Source organism: Ruditapes philippinarum, unplaced genomic scaffold (assembly GCF_026571515.1).
Source record: "Ruditapes philippinarum isolate M1 unplaced genomic scaffold, ASM2657151v2 ctg15269_1_1_1_1, whole genome shotgun sequence".
Taxonomy (NCBI): Eukaryota; Metazoa; Mollusca; class Bivalvia; order Venerida; family Veneridae; genus Ruditapes; species Ruditapes philippinarum.
The window spans coordinates 1-16,749 of record NW_026853166.1 but is presented as its reverse complement, the minus strand read 5'-3'; the positions used below and the strand labels follow the sequence as shown (position 1 = coordinate 16,749).

Sequence of the window (16,749 nt, the reverse complement as noted above, 5' to 3'; positions counted from 1 at the left end):
GTTATATTTCAACCTCTGCAAAGAATCACCCGTTGATAGACAAATATTTCGGTTTTTGCTTTGAGGTGCCACTCTAAAGACGTTCAATGCATTCTGAAGTCTTTCTTTGGGACAAAAATGATAGTGAGAGTGTTGTTTGATATGTTATTGCTGTACCAAAGGTTGCTGTACGGAGTTGCCAATGTGTGTTCGGTTTAATAAAATACGCATCAGGTCTAAAGTTTATTGGACTATCAAATGACATGTTTCTTAGGATAAAAAAACGAAAGAAGTTCAGAATCTGAGCTATTGCTTTATTTTCATAGCATATGTCTTAAAGATTTTACAACCAGAGGTAATGACATTATCATTTTTGTTAGAAATTGATACTAAACTATATATTTAATTGATTTTCAGTTAAATAATTTATATAATATTTTTGTGATTTTTTCATATTTATTCAAAAATAGAAAGCATAATTAACTTTGAGAAACTTTATTTTGTTTAAGGTAATTGGTAGTTTTCTTTACATTCAACGTTTATAGAACATTTCAAAATTTTACAACATGATATCTTAATGATTTGATGACAAAATGTAGAATTAAAAAGATTTAACAAGTAAATGAGGTATCAAAAAACAAAGCATACAACAGACAAACACAATGCAAAGCTGGTTCTGTTTTTATGAGTTGCTGTTTCTATGGAAACTAGCATTCGGTACAACCTGTGAAGGGCAGCAAAACACCCTTTTGGAGACAAAGATTTTGGTTTTTGTTTGGAGGTGTTGCTATATTTAGGTGTAATGCACTGAAAAAATCTTATTTTGGAAATAATTCAATCATTTTTTATAAAGTGATACTTGTTCAACGGAGGGTCATTCTGTCAAAGTTGCACTGTATTCATTGATGACATACAATTATAATGATGACATATAACAAAAATGGCATATAACAATGATGACATAACAAACGATATTACAAGTAGTATTTCACATGGTAGATATGTATAAGCAACAAACATCGTCCTTTTTGTGCAAATTAATACCTTGGGAAAAAATGAACTTTGGAATTTTAACAAAAATAATAATTAAAAAAAAAACCTTAAATGATTATATCTTGAACGATAAGATCTTTTATATTAATAATCTTTTATGATTATAAATTATAATGATTGACAATAAATTCATCACTGATTTTATGTACAGTCTCACATTAAATAAAGAAAGTACTCTAATAAACAAATAAAGTAAATACATTCAAACGCATGAGTTCCAGTTTTCCGCGGGATTCTAGTACACTCACTTTACGACTGGTCAACAAAATTAATCCTAACATTTTAAATGAAAACACTAATGTAACAATCTTTTTAACGTTAGAAACTTTTAGTTTTGACATTGATACTTCATTGAATATACATTTTGTATTTATATTTAGTTTGAACATGTAGAATAGACAAATGCTGCAAAAACCCGTCATATCCACCTACCCGACTTTCCCAGTAAACTAAGCAGTAATTAGCAATTTCTCCGGAAGTGACCGACTTCTAATCCCCCGTGATTTTCTGAATCAGAGCCGAAAGATAAATGACAATTAGGCTAAATTGTCACACAAACAGCCCGGCTGTGGATCGAACTAGTATCCCCATGATAACAAAATCCGGCGCTCTCCTTATTAAACTTAGCGGGCGGACCAGGCTAACGCTGTCACATGCACTAGTCGATCAAGAAAGAAACATGAACTGATTTATAAATCAACAAAGATTATCAATTTAACAAGAAACATAATACCCAAACGTACAAATGATAATTTATATCATAATACATATACAATGTACAACTAAACTTTTCTGAAATCTTTAGCAAACATTTCAATAATTGTTATGAGCTAAAATAAAACAAACAACTTATTCTGTCAGGTTAATAAAATAACAACATGAAAACACGTAATGAATATTTTTACACATCAGCATCACCCTCGGCTTAACTTGGAACAGCTTCCATGGCTAATGATTAATATACACAGATTTGTTTTTAGATAAATCTTAATCAATTTCACATCTGTCGAAACAGAATTTTACACACAAAACCATTTAATACATAATTATGTTCTTAAATTTCTCATGCATCAATCCACACCGTGCTGGAACTGAAAATTATAAGCCGTTGCCTCCAGTACTAACTCATTAACAGGCTCTATTTTGTTGACAGCAAAATAAAGGTACTTTGATAATGAATATCATTAAACTTTGTTCCAAATCCAAAACAGTGAAGTTCAATACCCAAAGACAGCAAGATAAGGGTTCAAACGTTAACTGGATCAACTTCTTCTGTTGGTTGAATAAACACTTCCGTTTCCGTTTTTTCAAATGCTGGTTCCTCTTCCGATTTCCCCTGGACTGGTTCCTCCGCTGCGTGTGTATTTTGCAACATTGTGTCGCCAGTTTCAGCGGAAGTGTACTCATTACTGGACTCGGCAGCATTAAACGATTCTGACCGCAGCGACTTAATGAATCGCTGGAAGAAAAATACAATGAGAAGTCCAAATTATGTTATTATGATATAATGTAATTTGGTTTAGAAAATACTGAAAAGATTTGAAAACCTCATTTGAATGTCATTACAAATAAAACTAAATGTCGAATGAATTGACATACCTGTCTCATTGTGCCTTTCTGTTTGTTGACAGCATGGGCAGCACCGAGAATGAGACAGAGTGTTATTGGCGCAACAGCAATTACCCAGCCTAATGACTCCGCCCATCTCTGTTCAACGCCCACAACTGGGCGTGGGTAAACATATACAGCAAAGTAGAAAACCAATAAAACCTGAAATATTGATACAATCTTTTTATGCTGTATTCATATGAAATTATCAAATAGAAAGTCTTAACAAATATATATTTCAGCATTGAAGGTTTGATAATTTACATGTTTTTATATAGACTATTTTTATAGTTTTATTATTTACTGTTTTAAGAGAACCAAATATTATAGCAAATAAAATATTTAAATGGCCATAGGACAAGTTTTCTCCCGCATACCACTAATTTGTCAGTGTACGATCAGACAGTCGGACAGCAAACTGGACGGACAATGCACACCTTCCAAATAAAATTTATTTACGATACGCCTAGCGTCGTGGCATTTGATACTTACTGATGAAATAAGAGTAGCAAGGCCGTACCAAAGGCTCATAAAAGCTCTCTCAATTGGGATGTACAGAACTTCCTGTTTTACTAGAAAACAAAACATAAAATTTAAATCATAGTTACTTTTATATACATGTATAGCATATATCTTTAACAAAACGGTTTTGTCTTCATAAATTCGTGATTTTAATACGTTAATATGTATACATGTATTGAATAAATTTATTTTACTTCATGAATTCATGATTTTGATTTTATAAATTTAAATAAAGAACTAGAATCATGAATTCGAAAAGTTGACATAAGCTTATTCGTTAAATTCATAGCAGCTAAAATGTCCCCACATCTATTTTGTAAAAAAACATTGAAATATAATTATGCTTGCATAACAAAGGGAACATCCTTTCTTGTTTTCATCAATGTTTAACTAAACTGCTGTTGCATATATATAAAAAACAAGCAACAAATTCACTATAGAACATAAGTTATTCGTTAAAATTGAAATACATCTACACACATTATCTTTCAAAGAAGCAAGATAACAATATACCGGAAAAAGAAATAAGAATAGAAAATATAGATTTGTACTCACTGTATCCAACGATAAATGGCACCGATGAAATAATGATTACCGTGAAGATCAATCGATCTACGTAGTCATTAACAATGGCATATAAATAGATGCCACCCTGTAATTTAAAAGAAGCATATATTATATGAGCCGCGTCACGACAAAACCAACATAGTGCGTTTGCGACCAGCATGGATCCAGACCAGCCTGCGCATCCGCGCAGTCTGATCAGGATCCATGCTGTTCGCTTACCAACCCTTTTACAAGTAGTGAAAATAATAGCGAACAGCATGGATCCTGATCAGACTGCGCGGATGCACAGGCTGGTCTGGATCCATGCTGGTCGCAAACCCATTATGTTGGTTTCGTCATGACGCGGCTCATATAATATATAATGTAAAGCATGAGTATCATGATAAAATGGTATTCAATTGCTACAAATGCAGATATCTGTGGAATTATCCATATGTATTTTTTTTTATTTATGAAAACTTTTTTTTTATTTACTTCATAAGTCCATATTTATCAAATTTATTTTAGAAATGTCAAGAATGTATATAATATGTTATAATGATTGCATTTAAAGCATATTAAATGTTGAACAGCCGAAGAAAGTAGCGCTGCATGTGAAGAAATGTGTCATTAATGTTGTCAAATGTAAACAAAGTTGTATTTTGACTTCTAAACACAATAACTTATTCGTTATAACTATATCAGTTGCCAACAAGGCAAAAGGAGTAAGATAGTCCAACTATATGGCTAATGAAAAACCTTTCGGGAACTTTAACAAGATAACAATTATAAAAAAAGTTTTTGAGAAATAAGAATGATAGTATTTCTGAGGAATCAGTGACTTATATTTTTGATATTTTGTGTATCATTTGACCCATTCAATAATCAGGATAAATACCGGTGTTATGTTCGTACTTCTGTCATTAACAATTCCACTCACTAAAAACAAAAACTAAGTTACAATGCAATAATCAAAGGATATAATTATCCTGTTGTTAAGGCAAATATGCCAAAGAAAGGAATACATGTTTGCCTTTTAACGAAAAAGTAACCACTAGTTCTATAACGTTTATGTTATACGTTTAGAGCATGCCAGATGCTTATCATCCGTTGAAAGAAGTGCTGAAGAAACCGCGCTGATTGTGAAAATATTTGTCATAAAAGTAGCGAAATGTACACGAATTAGTCTTTTGACTTCCATAAAACAGTAATTCACTATTATACTGACTGTACTAATTGTAAAAAAAGCAACAGAGGCAAAAAGATGGTTCAGGTAATTTGCCAATTAGCAAACTTGTGAAAACAATAAGCGGATACTACAAAAAGGAGCGTTTAAGAAATAAGAATCAAAGTATTTCTGTGGCATAATGGACCTTCTTTCGGTCCTATTTACACTTACTTAATTAATAATTAAAACATTTACTTTTCTACTTTCGAAGCATTATTGAAGATACAAGCGTATCGAGCGAGCACCGACCTTAATATAAAATTACGTAAGACCGATGATGACATTTCAACTTCTTGAATTCTCGAGATTGTCAAGTTGAAATCGTGAATTCATGAAGCAGCTGAAATCGTGAAATTCATACCGTGAATGAGCGAAGTTGTGTTGTATTCGTGAAGTTGAAATCGTGAATCATGAAGTTGAAATCGTTAATTTGTGAAATCCGTATGTTGAAAATGTGAATTCACGACTTTGATAGTGTGAATTCACGACGATGAAATCGGGAATTCATGAAGTTGAAATCTCCCCACCGGTCTTTCTTATAAAAGCGCCATCTTTCATTCTTTCCTTTAAGTTTCAAATATCATATCTTCTAACCAGCAAAATGTCACTTACTTGTATCGCGTACAAGATAGACAAAAGAAATGACACACCGCACGCGGCAGCCACGAGAATTTCTCGTCTGCGGAAATAAGACATGATAAACTTTGGAGTTGAAGGAAGTAGATTCTCCCATATCGCAATCAAGTGAATAGCCTGAAATAGGAAAAAGGTCATGAATAAAGAAAATACCTATCTTAAAAATATTTATTACTAGTAATTATTATTATTAAAGAAACTCCTTATAAGATATAAAATATAAAAATTTAAATGCTTACGTAGATGAAGTGATATTTATAGATGCATTTAAAATGGAAAAGTCTGCATAAAATAATAAAGAAATATACACAGAGTTTAAATTGAAATCGTTTTAATACAATTTTTGCCCAGTTCGAGTGATAAGCGTTTCCAACGCTTTTCATTTTTGTGAAACGTTGCTCAATTGAAATGATTATTATGGGACAACGGAAAGAGAGGGTGACCTAAATTCTGCACACAAGTAATAAGTCTAGCCCTACATCAAATGGTGCATAAACCTCGAAAATATAGTTCTAGTCCCCTCTTGACCAAAAAAAAAATCAGTGAAATCTCTTTTAATATTAATATTTAGAGCCTTATATTTTCTTTTTACAAAGACAAACACATGTAAAAAGTAATGTTGTCTATCTTATACTTTTAGTGTTGACCATCGAATATTACTTAAGCCGGTTAAATTAGTATTGAACTTTTCAGCTTTCTCGTAAACAGGTTCAATCAAATAAGAGATGCAATTCTCATATGATAATGTTGTTATTATTCAAGGCAAGAGATCAATGTTTTCTATTATACAGCCGTGTTAAAAAGACCATTACGACAATTAATATGCGCAGACAATGGGCAGTTCAGAAGAAAGGTTCCCTGAGGAAAGTTTAAATGGCCATTGAAGTATTCAACGCTAATAGAATCGATTATAGTGACATTATTCTCATTTTTTCATTGTCACTTTCTGGTGATTGGAGTGTTTACTGTATAATATATAAAAAAATTATGGCAAAATGTTAACTTCATTTGACTTTGCATGTTTGCCCACTACTTACCCTTGGATGTCTCTTTAAAGATAAGCAATACATAATAATTTAATCTTAAGATATGCTTTTGTATCATCCTTCAGTAAAATATTTTAACCACAGATTTATTGAAATCTGAATATGTCTTATTTGAATAAAGGAATGAATAAATTATGTATAGGAAGCTGCGTTCCCTATTAGAGGTCAAGTAAAGTTGGTATTTTCTTTAAAAAAACTGCCAGTTTTTTAATGACACTATATATTCTGACAACTTACAGTGTGTAGAGTTTAAAACATAACATATCTACTTTGTGTGAAGTCAAAACATGTTTATTTTATATTTATAAACATCGTCGGAACCCCACGGGTACTGATTTTGATGAACTAAATTCATCTCTACGTAACGAGCAAGGATGATTTATAAAGAGACTGTGTAGCAATTATCAATATTTTCTAATATACAACTAGAGCATAGTATTTAAAAGTGTTTGGGACTTTTGACATAAGTGTTTTACCTGGTGATGAAGTCCAAACAAAAATATGCAAATAAAGAGAAAGAATCCAATCACGGGAGACAACTGCATTCGTTCAAATGTTGTTGGTATCGCAATAAACAAGAACGGCAAGCCTGAAATGTAAGTAATCATAATATCTATCATATGTTTTGGTTCAGATCGGTATATCCGTCCCGATGGTACCTGCCATTACAACTTCATTCATAACGACAAAATTACGTGATCATAAGCACTATCCCATGCAATTGTATAGCAGGCGACTTATCTGGCACCAACCATGCCAGATGAAATTCTCGGTATGGGTAAAACTAATGGAAACGCCAGTCTGATATGCAAGAATATATGATCTGGTTTGCTATTGTATACCAATCTAAATTTCTTAATGAACTTGTCCGTCTTTAAATCTAGACAATTCTAGATTCTTAATCTATCCCATTCATCATTTTTAGGGATTTTTTTACAATATGAATTGAACGAATAGCAATTAATGTAGACCAAAATTGATGTGCCAGCTGATCATAGTCTGCACTGGTCGCATGGGTATATTTAATTGCCCCCCGCCAGCTGGCACAGGTTTGTAGTTTTCTCAATATGTCTGGTTAAAGAATTTATAGAGATATTTATATATAAGTCAGGAAAATCAATGTCGCCTACACAGTCAGAGTGATTACTGAGAAGAGTAAAAAAATGATATTTTAATCTTTGTACAATACCTTACAGACGAGAAAAGTTTTGGAAATTATTATATCTTTTATTCAGTAGATCCTTTGTCGTGTATTACCTACCATACAGCAATTTAGTAGAGAATAAAAATTATGAGTAAATCTTTCAAGACTCAAAATTAATCGAATTTGATAAGTACAAAGTTTCTATGAACTGTTTTGAATATTTAATAAATGAACTTCTTAATAACACTCAAAGACATATGGAACGGCGTTTGTCTTGCAGACGGTGATGCCAGCACTATTAAGTATTGAGAATTGAGTACCGCTCAAGCCGGTGCTAAGGGGCGTAAGAGATGTTTTTTACTATTGTACAGACTAAATCAAACTGAGTCTGCAATTTTTATGTAATTTTTTTGTGATTAATGCATCCGAGGGATCACTCTTTCTCCAGATTTTTGTACCTGGTTTTATGCCTTTTGACGACGCTATGAAGCCTCCGCTATCGCTTGGGTCAATATATGGGGCCAACGCAAACAGAGCAATCTGTGGCAACACACTGTATACCAGAAGAAGCAGTATCCATGACCTAAAAATATAAAAGTATATTTTGACAGATAAGTATGGAAAAATATTTTATTTATACATCAATGTAAACTTTAAAAATTTAGTACCGCATAAACCGGTGCTAGGGGGCGTGCAGGATGTTGCACGTTTTCCTTTTCAATCAAGGACAGACTAAATAAAACCGAGTCAGCAATTTTCATGTAATTTTGTGTTTAATACTTCCGAGGGATCACTCTTTCTCCACATGTTTTACATAGCGTAAAATACTTGTCTTGAAATGATTCGCAAACATAAGAGTTCTAATGCCCAGGATGGAGGTCATCAAATACTTGCCTTATTCGTCTGTCCTAAGAAATAGATTAGATTTGGTAGGCCATATAGTAGTGTACTTACCATAGATTAATTCCATATTTAATTAGCAGAATAAGGGATCATGCCCCTCTGTTGACGAAAGGTGCATAATAAGTTACTCATACGTCCATTTTTGTTAGAATGTCTTTTATTGCGGTCAAAATCGAGTCCAGAATATATCTTCGCCATTATTAAAATAATGGCACACATGTGTTCTCAAACATGAGGCGATAGATATAACCGAGTTTTAATTTCTAAACAGAAATTCTCAGAGCTTGAAACATATTACAAACAAAAGGTAAAAGTAGTTATTTTAAACAATAACATTCTATAAACCTTATAGCTGCAAAAATATAACACCACAACTATTAAATCTTCATCATCATAAAACTTCGTTTACAAATAAAATTTGTAGTAAATTTGTAATCCCTTTCGATAATTTGTTTCGCTTCATGAAAATTTCATATTTAAGAAATATAATTATTTTCCTCATATATTTTATTCAGGACAGCTCTTACAGTGCTCTGTACCAGACACATTTTGAGCACTTATTCTAAGATTTATATATAACAAACGTGCATTAAAGCCATGGAATTATCGACTTTCGAGACAAAACGTAATTCACAATTCATCGAAAGATTACACCTGAGCTGTCAGATTCAAGAGGAGTCTTCTTTACGCGATTAATGAAGAAGTAAAAATATTCAGATGTGAAAACAGAGAAAATGGGAATCCCTAATTAAAGTCAAAACGGCAAAATTTAAAATGTTGCAGGTTCGGTTTGAGCCTGTTCATGGACGGTACTGGCAAGTGCAAACTACCGTCCACGCCCCCCCAGCACCGGCGTAAGCAGAATTCCACATTTTTTGAACATGAAAATGGTGAAATTTTGAATTAAGAAGATCAGTCCGATCGTGATGACTTTGAGACATCAAATAGAAACCAAATGTTGCTGTAAAAACTATGATATTATATATCTTACTTTATTATTATAAAACTTTAAGACGTGTTTCATTATCACGTATTGTAACACACAAGCCCAACAGAGATAAAGTCTATGATTTTTTATTTTAAATAAAACATCTATTATAGAAGTTAACCCAGACGGCATAAAAATAAAATTTAGATTTTTATACTTAAAGTTTAATCTAATAAGGATGCACCAGTGACGCTATTGTCTGGTATTCAAACTCCGCAATAACTTACTAGATTTACTAGATTGTCACATTTGAATCCATTTCCAAGGTTATAAGAAGATGTATTGTCGCCCACGAGCATTTCTCACAATGAAAATGTCTTAGGCTCATGCAATGAAAAATCTACGAAGTTAAATCCTTTTGAAATACTAAAAACTTTTTTATTGATCTAAAATGTCTGAAATGGTTGACATAAGATACCTTTTAATGTCAAATTTTATTACATAATGATAAAACTAGATTAGATTAATTCAGTTTGTGTCATTTGCTGAAAACGTTTATTGCCTCAATTCAATAACAAGCGTAAGAATTATTGCTTTGACATTTTGCATTTATTCCATCAATTCAATAATGCATTTGATACTAATTTCTTTTGCATACAAATTATGTAATGGCTCATGAAGTGGGGGAAATGGCATAATTTTACAATGGTTCAACTTATTCTATTTATTTAAAGTCATATTATGCCTCAGAAATCTATATTTTTAATTTAACATTTATTATATTAATAATGTTTTGATAATGGATTAAGATCATTTTAGATGTCAATTAACTAAGAAAGAAGGGATGAAAGTGTAAAAATGTGTTGCAAAGCTAGCAAAATGTAAACAAAGTAGTATTTTTACCTCAATGCAAAATACTATTCCACTATAATTATAACAATTGTCAACAGAGCAAAAATAGAAAAAAAGGTCCATAAATAATGCAAATGAGGTTGTTTTTTTTTGTTTTCGAATGGTGTTATTACATATCAAAATTAAAAAGGCAGTTGCTGTAATTTTGCCTTTTTTAAAGCAAATTTTGATAGATAAATGAAACAACGCTTTGTAAGATAAACTTTCTTACTGCATGACTAAAATATGTTATCGTGAAGCAGAAGTAATAAAGCATTTATATGTCTTGATGTCGTCTGCAATATGAGATATCTATTGAAGGGATGGATTGATATAAACTGCCTATGGTCATGTCATGTAGACAGACTTAATAAAAAAACTCATTCGCAGGGAATAAGTAATTCTTTTCACAGATATGACTATGCAAAAATTGATAGAAGATATATTGAATTTTATAAAAGGAAATTTTACATCGAGCATAAATGTTTAATAGTTCTAACTAAGATTTTATTATACTCATATTACAGGTCATAAGTAATTGATTCTTATGATAAATCCTACACCGTTATATCTTTATGTACTAGTACATTGTTCCAGTATTGTAAGGACTATCCAGTAAAGTAAGGACTGTACAGTATTCTGAGGACTATCCAGTATTGTAAGGACTATTCAGTATTGTAAGGACAATCCAGTAAAGTAAGGACTGTACAGTAAAATGAGGACTGTATAGTATAATGAGGACTATCCAGTATTTTGAGGACTATCCAGTATTGTGAGTACTATCCAATATTTTGAGGACTATCCAGTATTGTGAGGACTGTACAGTATTTTGAGGACTATCCAGTATTTTGAGGACAAACCAGTATTGTGAGGACTATCCAGTATTGTGAGGACTGTACAGTATTTTGAGGAATGTACAGTATTGGGAGTACTATCCAGTATTTTGAGGACTATCCAATATTTTGAGGAATGTACAGTATAATGAGGACTATCCAGTATTTTGAGGACTATCCAGTATTGTGAGGACTGTACAGTATTTTGAGGAATGTACAGTATAATGAGGACTATCCAGTATTTTGAGGACTATCCAGTATTGTGAGGACTATTATTGTTAGGACAGTATTGTGAGGACTGTACAGTATAATGAGGACTATCCAGTATTGTTAGGACTATCCAGTATTTTGAGGAATGTACAGTATAATGAGGACTATCCAGTATTTTGAGGACTATCCAGTATTGTGAGGATTGTCCAGTACTGTGAGACCTCTACAGTATATCGAGGACTGTACGGTAAAGTGAGGACTATTCAGTACAGTGGGGACACAAATGAATAGCTGGTATGTTTCTTTCAAAACATACTTGATTTTCAAGTTTTCTGTGTATACTGCACACATCACAAAAAAAAATGGTGCCTACGTTTAATCTATAATGAAACTTGTTTACATGTACTTGTACATAAATATACTCTAGCATAAACTACGAATAATAAATATAATGACTTAGACTGAATAATACGTACCTTAAAAACGCCGAAAGCATATTAATTCAAAAAGCAGCATTCTTGATTGCTCAAATCAAGAAATCATAATGGTTAACATTTAATAGCAAAATACTTAACGTTCAACAAAGGGTTTCCGTTGATTTCGAAAAGTAAACTTACGCATTGACTACATATTTCCTATTAAAGACGAGGGTGCCAAGCGTTGGGAGAACTCCCGACCATAATCCAATGCTGTTGATGTGTAACTTTAGTGCATCTATCCATGGCTGTTATAGAATATAAACATATTTACACATGATACTTTTGTTTTCCAAATCAAAATTACAAAAATATAAACAGTATATTCGTGTATACGTTAACAATTACTTTATGTCGCACTATTACCGTTATAAATTGAGCTCCTTGGTGATAAAACACATTGGTACAAATTTACCTTTACACTGTTGGAACCAAAATGAATTTACAAGAATAGAGATACATGTTAGCCAGACTGAGCATCCGTACAGGCTGAATCCTAATAATTTTTTAATGTAAAACGTCATACCCTGTCTCATATAGTAATTTTCTAGCTTTAACGGGGAGTTAAGGAACTCCTCTGGTACACCTCCGTACACAAACCTGAGTAGAACTATCGACGTTCCGTAAGCTGGCTGGAAAGTTTCCTCACACGAAAGAATCCGGTCCCTGGCGGGATTCGAACGAACAGGAGGTGAGGGACAAGTACATAGACACTATTCTGTAGCTGTTGTTTTGCATTAGCACGCAAAGCAATATTACTTAAAATATATGCATTATCACGTTTCTTTTCTTTTTATCAATATTTGAATTTTTTCTTGATAACTTGCCCATCAATAAATCAATCCACTTTTAAAAGCATTGTTCATGTTGTGTCGACATATTACTTTATGTTCTACAGTAATCAGATATATACAAACATTTTTCAATGTTATTTAGAGGTTAATATTTGGTTTCTGCTCGTTCTTATGCGTAAAAGGCCTGAAGATGTACATAATGACCTGAGGGCCGTAGGCCCAAAGGACATTATGGAATCGAGGGTCATTATCGCGTGCAGCAACCAAGTATTAAAGTCTTTAATACCTATCCCTGAAATACGGCGATTGGACATCGCCGCTAATCTTAGCTGTCACCCTTTCTTTCTAAGAAACGGAAAGTTATCAATATTTAAAGTCACAAATCTAGCTCTAATCGGCAATTGCCCCGATGTTGTCCCTGTCTTTTTGACGGTGCTAGTTCTTCCTTTGTTGCAAATTGCCTAATAGTTTCTTAAGATCTATCTAGAGGTGTACTAATAGCCCTAGAGCATTGTCCGAACGACAGCAGCTGTCTTGAAAGTCAATGAGAGCTGATTTCCTCATTTTGCCAAAAAAAATTGCCGAGTTGCCAAAATTGAATAATCACCTAAATCTTGCCATAATGACCTTACAATACCCTAACGTTTGTTATAATAATATAATTCTATAGTAACATAGGTATTAATGTAACTTAATACTAGAAGCTAACATTATTTTATCATGAATATACAGCTTATGTTACCATTGCGACATTGTAGAAGATTTTGCGGCATTAAGCGGCGGTTGCGACATTAAGCGGCAATGGTCCGGCATTTAGCGGCAATAGTGCTACATATAACGGCGCCACATACAAATTCAGCATATTTTCCATTTATTTAACGCCAAAATCATTTTTTTTATTCTTTTCTCGATTATGTCTGACAAAATGGTATAATAACTTTAAAAAAAACTTACACCAGGATGCCCGAGCTTGTAGTTGACTTCATTATTTAGAAAGAAGTACTGGGAAGGCGTGTATTCTAATTTTTCACCACGACTGGACAGAAGTCGGCTTGCGGCTGTAGAAGCGTTTGGTACTGCAGCATATCCGTAAATCATAACAATCAACAATGTGAAAATGGTTGTAGGCGTCAGTATATAGGCAATCTGTAATAAATTCATTTAGCCGCAAATGAGATACAAATGTCCTTGATTAAAAATCAATAGTTTCACACGAAACTGTACTAAAGCTGAAATTAGCAATAAACTATAAATATTTAAAAATGCAATAACTGTAATTGCTGACATAGGATAAGAAACAACTAAAACGCCTGGACTCGCAGGCTTTTCCGTAATGCTTTTCAAAATAAGAAAAAAAGAATAAGACTGAAATAAATCTATTGATTAAGGGATAGCAGTTTTCGATTAAAAGTGTAGTATTAAAACTTATTTCGATCTACGAACTGTCGTATTCCACTAAGTGTCTTATCTTATTCGACAAAATGTCTTAATCGACAAACTGTTGTATTCGACAAAATGTCTTGATCGACAAAGTGTCGTATTCGACAAAATGTCTTGATCGACAAACTGTCGTATTCGACAAAATGTCTTGATCGACAAACTGTCGTATTCAACAAAATGTCTTGATCGACAAACTGTCGTTGATCGACGACAAACTGTCGTATTCAACAAAATGTCTTGATCGACAAACTGTCGTATTCGACAAAATGTCATTCGACAGAAGGTCATGCACCGAAACTGATTTCGTAAACTGAGCAAACTGTTAGCAACCACAAATATACTGACAATCAGTGCAGGTTATTATACCTTTGCCATTAGTAATGTCCCTCTAAATGTAAGGAAATAGATAGCCACCCATGTTGCTAGCAGGCAATAACGCTATATACCAGACAACATAACCGCCTTCTCCAATGTGTTCACTTTTCTGTAGGAAATCCTCACTGCAAAATATAGCATTTAAAAGATTAGACATATAAATATACCTATAAAATTACAAAGACAAAGTAAGGATAGTGTTTCATTCGCTTCTCTGTTACAAGTAACTCTTGATTCGGTGTCACAAGTAAGACCTTTCTCAAGAGTACTTCACTATAACGGGACTGGGTTTTCATATCATTGGATGGAGGTCTAGACCAATAAATTCACAAAACAATCAGATCCTTTACTCACTTAGTTTTGCCAGAATATTTCTGCGTGTGTGCAAAATGACGTAAATATCAATAACGTTAAACGAGTTTAGTTTAAATTTAGATTTTATTCTTTGTATGCAAAGATCAAATATAATAACACTACATTTAGCTGAAAGACGCAAGTAAATCTCTAAGTCTTAACGTATAACGACGAGAAATGCTCCAGACCGTTTATTTCAAATAATTGTTTCAGTTCATATATTGATTAATTTGATATATACATTCATAGTATATGTGTCAGAATTCCTGATGATGTTAAAGGAAATAGAAAACCAATAAGAGAGTTTCATATTTAGCTTAAAGCTTTCTATTCAAACCAGATTGTTATTTATATGCATTTTAATATTGTTTCTGAAAAGGGAAGAAATACATATTGTTCGCACAATAAACGAAAGATATTGAAATAAACTCAAAGGAAATTAACGAAATTAAATGTTAAGGCATAAGAATTAGTGCATATAATGATTGTTTGGGTACAAATTTACAAAGACTTGTCAAAAAGGCCTTAAAGGGATATTCAGGCAAAATAATGACACAACTGTTAAAATAATCTTTTGTACTCAACTCGCGCTAAAATGACATTTCGAAAAGTTTCAGCATGAATTTCTATTAAAATTCTATATATTATTAATATATCTGTATATGTTGAACAAAATTTAGACGCAGATAGAATCACTAAATAGTTCTAAAACAAGTCATGTGACTTGAACAAATCCTTGAAGTTACATTAACAGATATTGTGGATATTGTATGACTGAAACAAGTCTAAATCATTCATTTGACATGTTCTTTAACATTTCCAGAGTTCACTGTGACAACTTTTGTGACGTCCTAGCGCTCTAACCTGACCCACGCGGGTCAGGTTAGGAAACCACCATTTAATTCTTTATATGGAGGAAAGTTTAATTCCTTTGACTGTCTAATGTATTCATTTTAAGTGCATTTACAGAACTAGGAATGAAAAAATTCAAAACTAAGAAATGAAAATTTTGCCTGTGTCTCCCTTTAAGGTTTACAATTTACATGTACAAAATATATTTAAATAAAAAAACCCCCAACTTTTTCTGAACAATAGAACGATAAAATGGTCACCGCCACACCTAGTTTTTACAATCACACTAAAAAAGCTACATGAACTTTCATTTAAAGCTGGAATCAATCACTTGACATAATATATATGTACGAATAAACAGTATACATATCTATTATTTTCTAATCGATTCTACTTAGTTTGAAAGAAAATGTGATTGTTACTTACTGGAAATATTTGTCGGCAGGCCCGTGGTGAAATTTTAACTCGCTGAAATAGAAATATTTCTTTTTACATTCACAAAACAAATTGCAGTTTACTTTGATTTTATTAAAAAAAATGTCATAAATATTGACTGACTAGCAACCATGAGTAAATAAGTATATGGTGTAAACATTTAAAAGTTAAAGCAAATCCATATTTAAGTAGAAAAATGCTAACAGAGTTTATGATATATGTTGTTCTTTTCTGAAATCAAAACAGAACCTTTTTTAGAAATGAAATATGAACGTCAACAGCATTGACCTTTTGGAAACTTCTATCGTTCAGGTCAAGATCACTAAACTCTTTGAATACCCTTTTAATATGTTACCCAAAAAAATTTTTTAAATTTAATAATAATATCTAAAATGGAAAACCCGGGAATTTTCTCCCCCCGGCCCCCTTCCCCCCCATTTTAAAAAAAAAAAAGACCAAAAAACCCCCAAAAAACCAAATTTTAAAATTTAAAACC

The 16,749-nt window shown here is 32.5% G+C and overlaps 1 protein-coding gene across 1 annotated transcript; it reads right to left on the bottom strand.

Annotated features, from left to right (window-relative positions):
* Window positions 1-1,450: 1,450 nt before the first annotated feature.
* On the bottom strand, window positions 1,451-16,286 carry LOC132735962 (sodium- and chloride-dependent taurine transporter-like; the record flags this gene model as incomplete). The annotated part of the gene is given in 11 exon segments (XM_060723002.1): window positions 1,451-2,491; window positions 2,632-2,802; window positions 3,133-3,212; window positions 3,718-3,814; window positions 5,549-5,689; window positions 7,095-7,207; window positions 8,221-8,345; window positions 12,145-12,251; window positions 13,752-13,943; window positions 14,604-14,737; window positions 16,245-16,286. Coding segments are annotated over 10 exon segments (1,248 nt in total). The 3' UTR covers window positions 1,451-2,278.
* Between the last annotated feature and the right edge of the window lie 463 nt (window positions 16,287-16,749).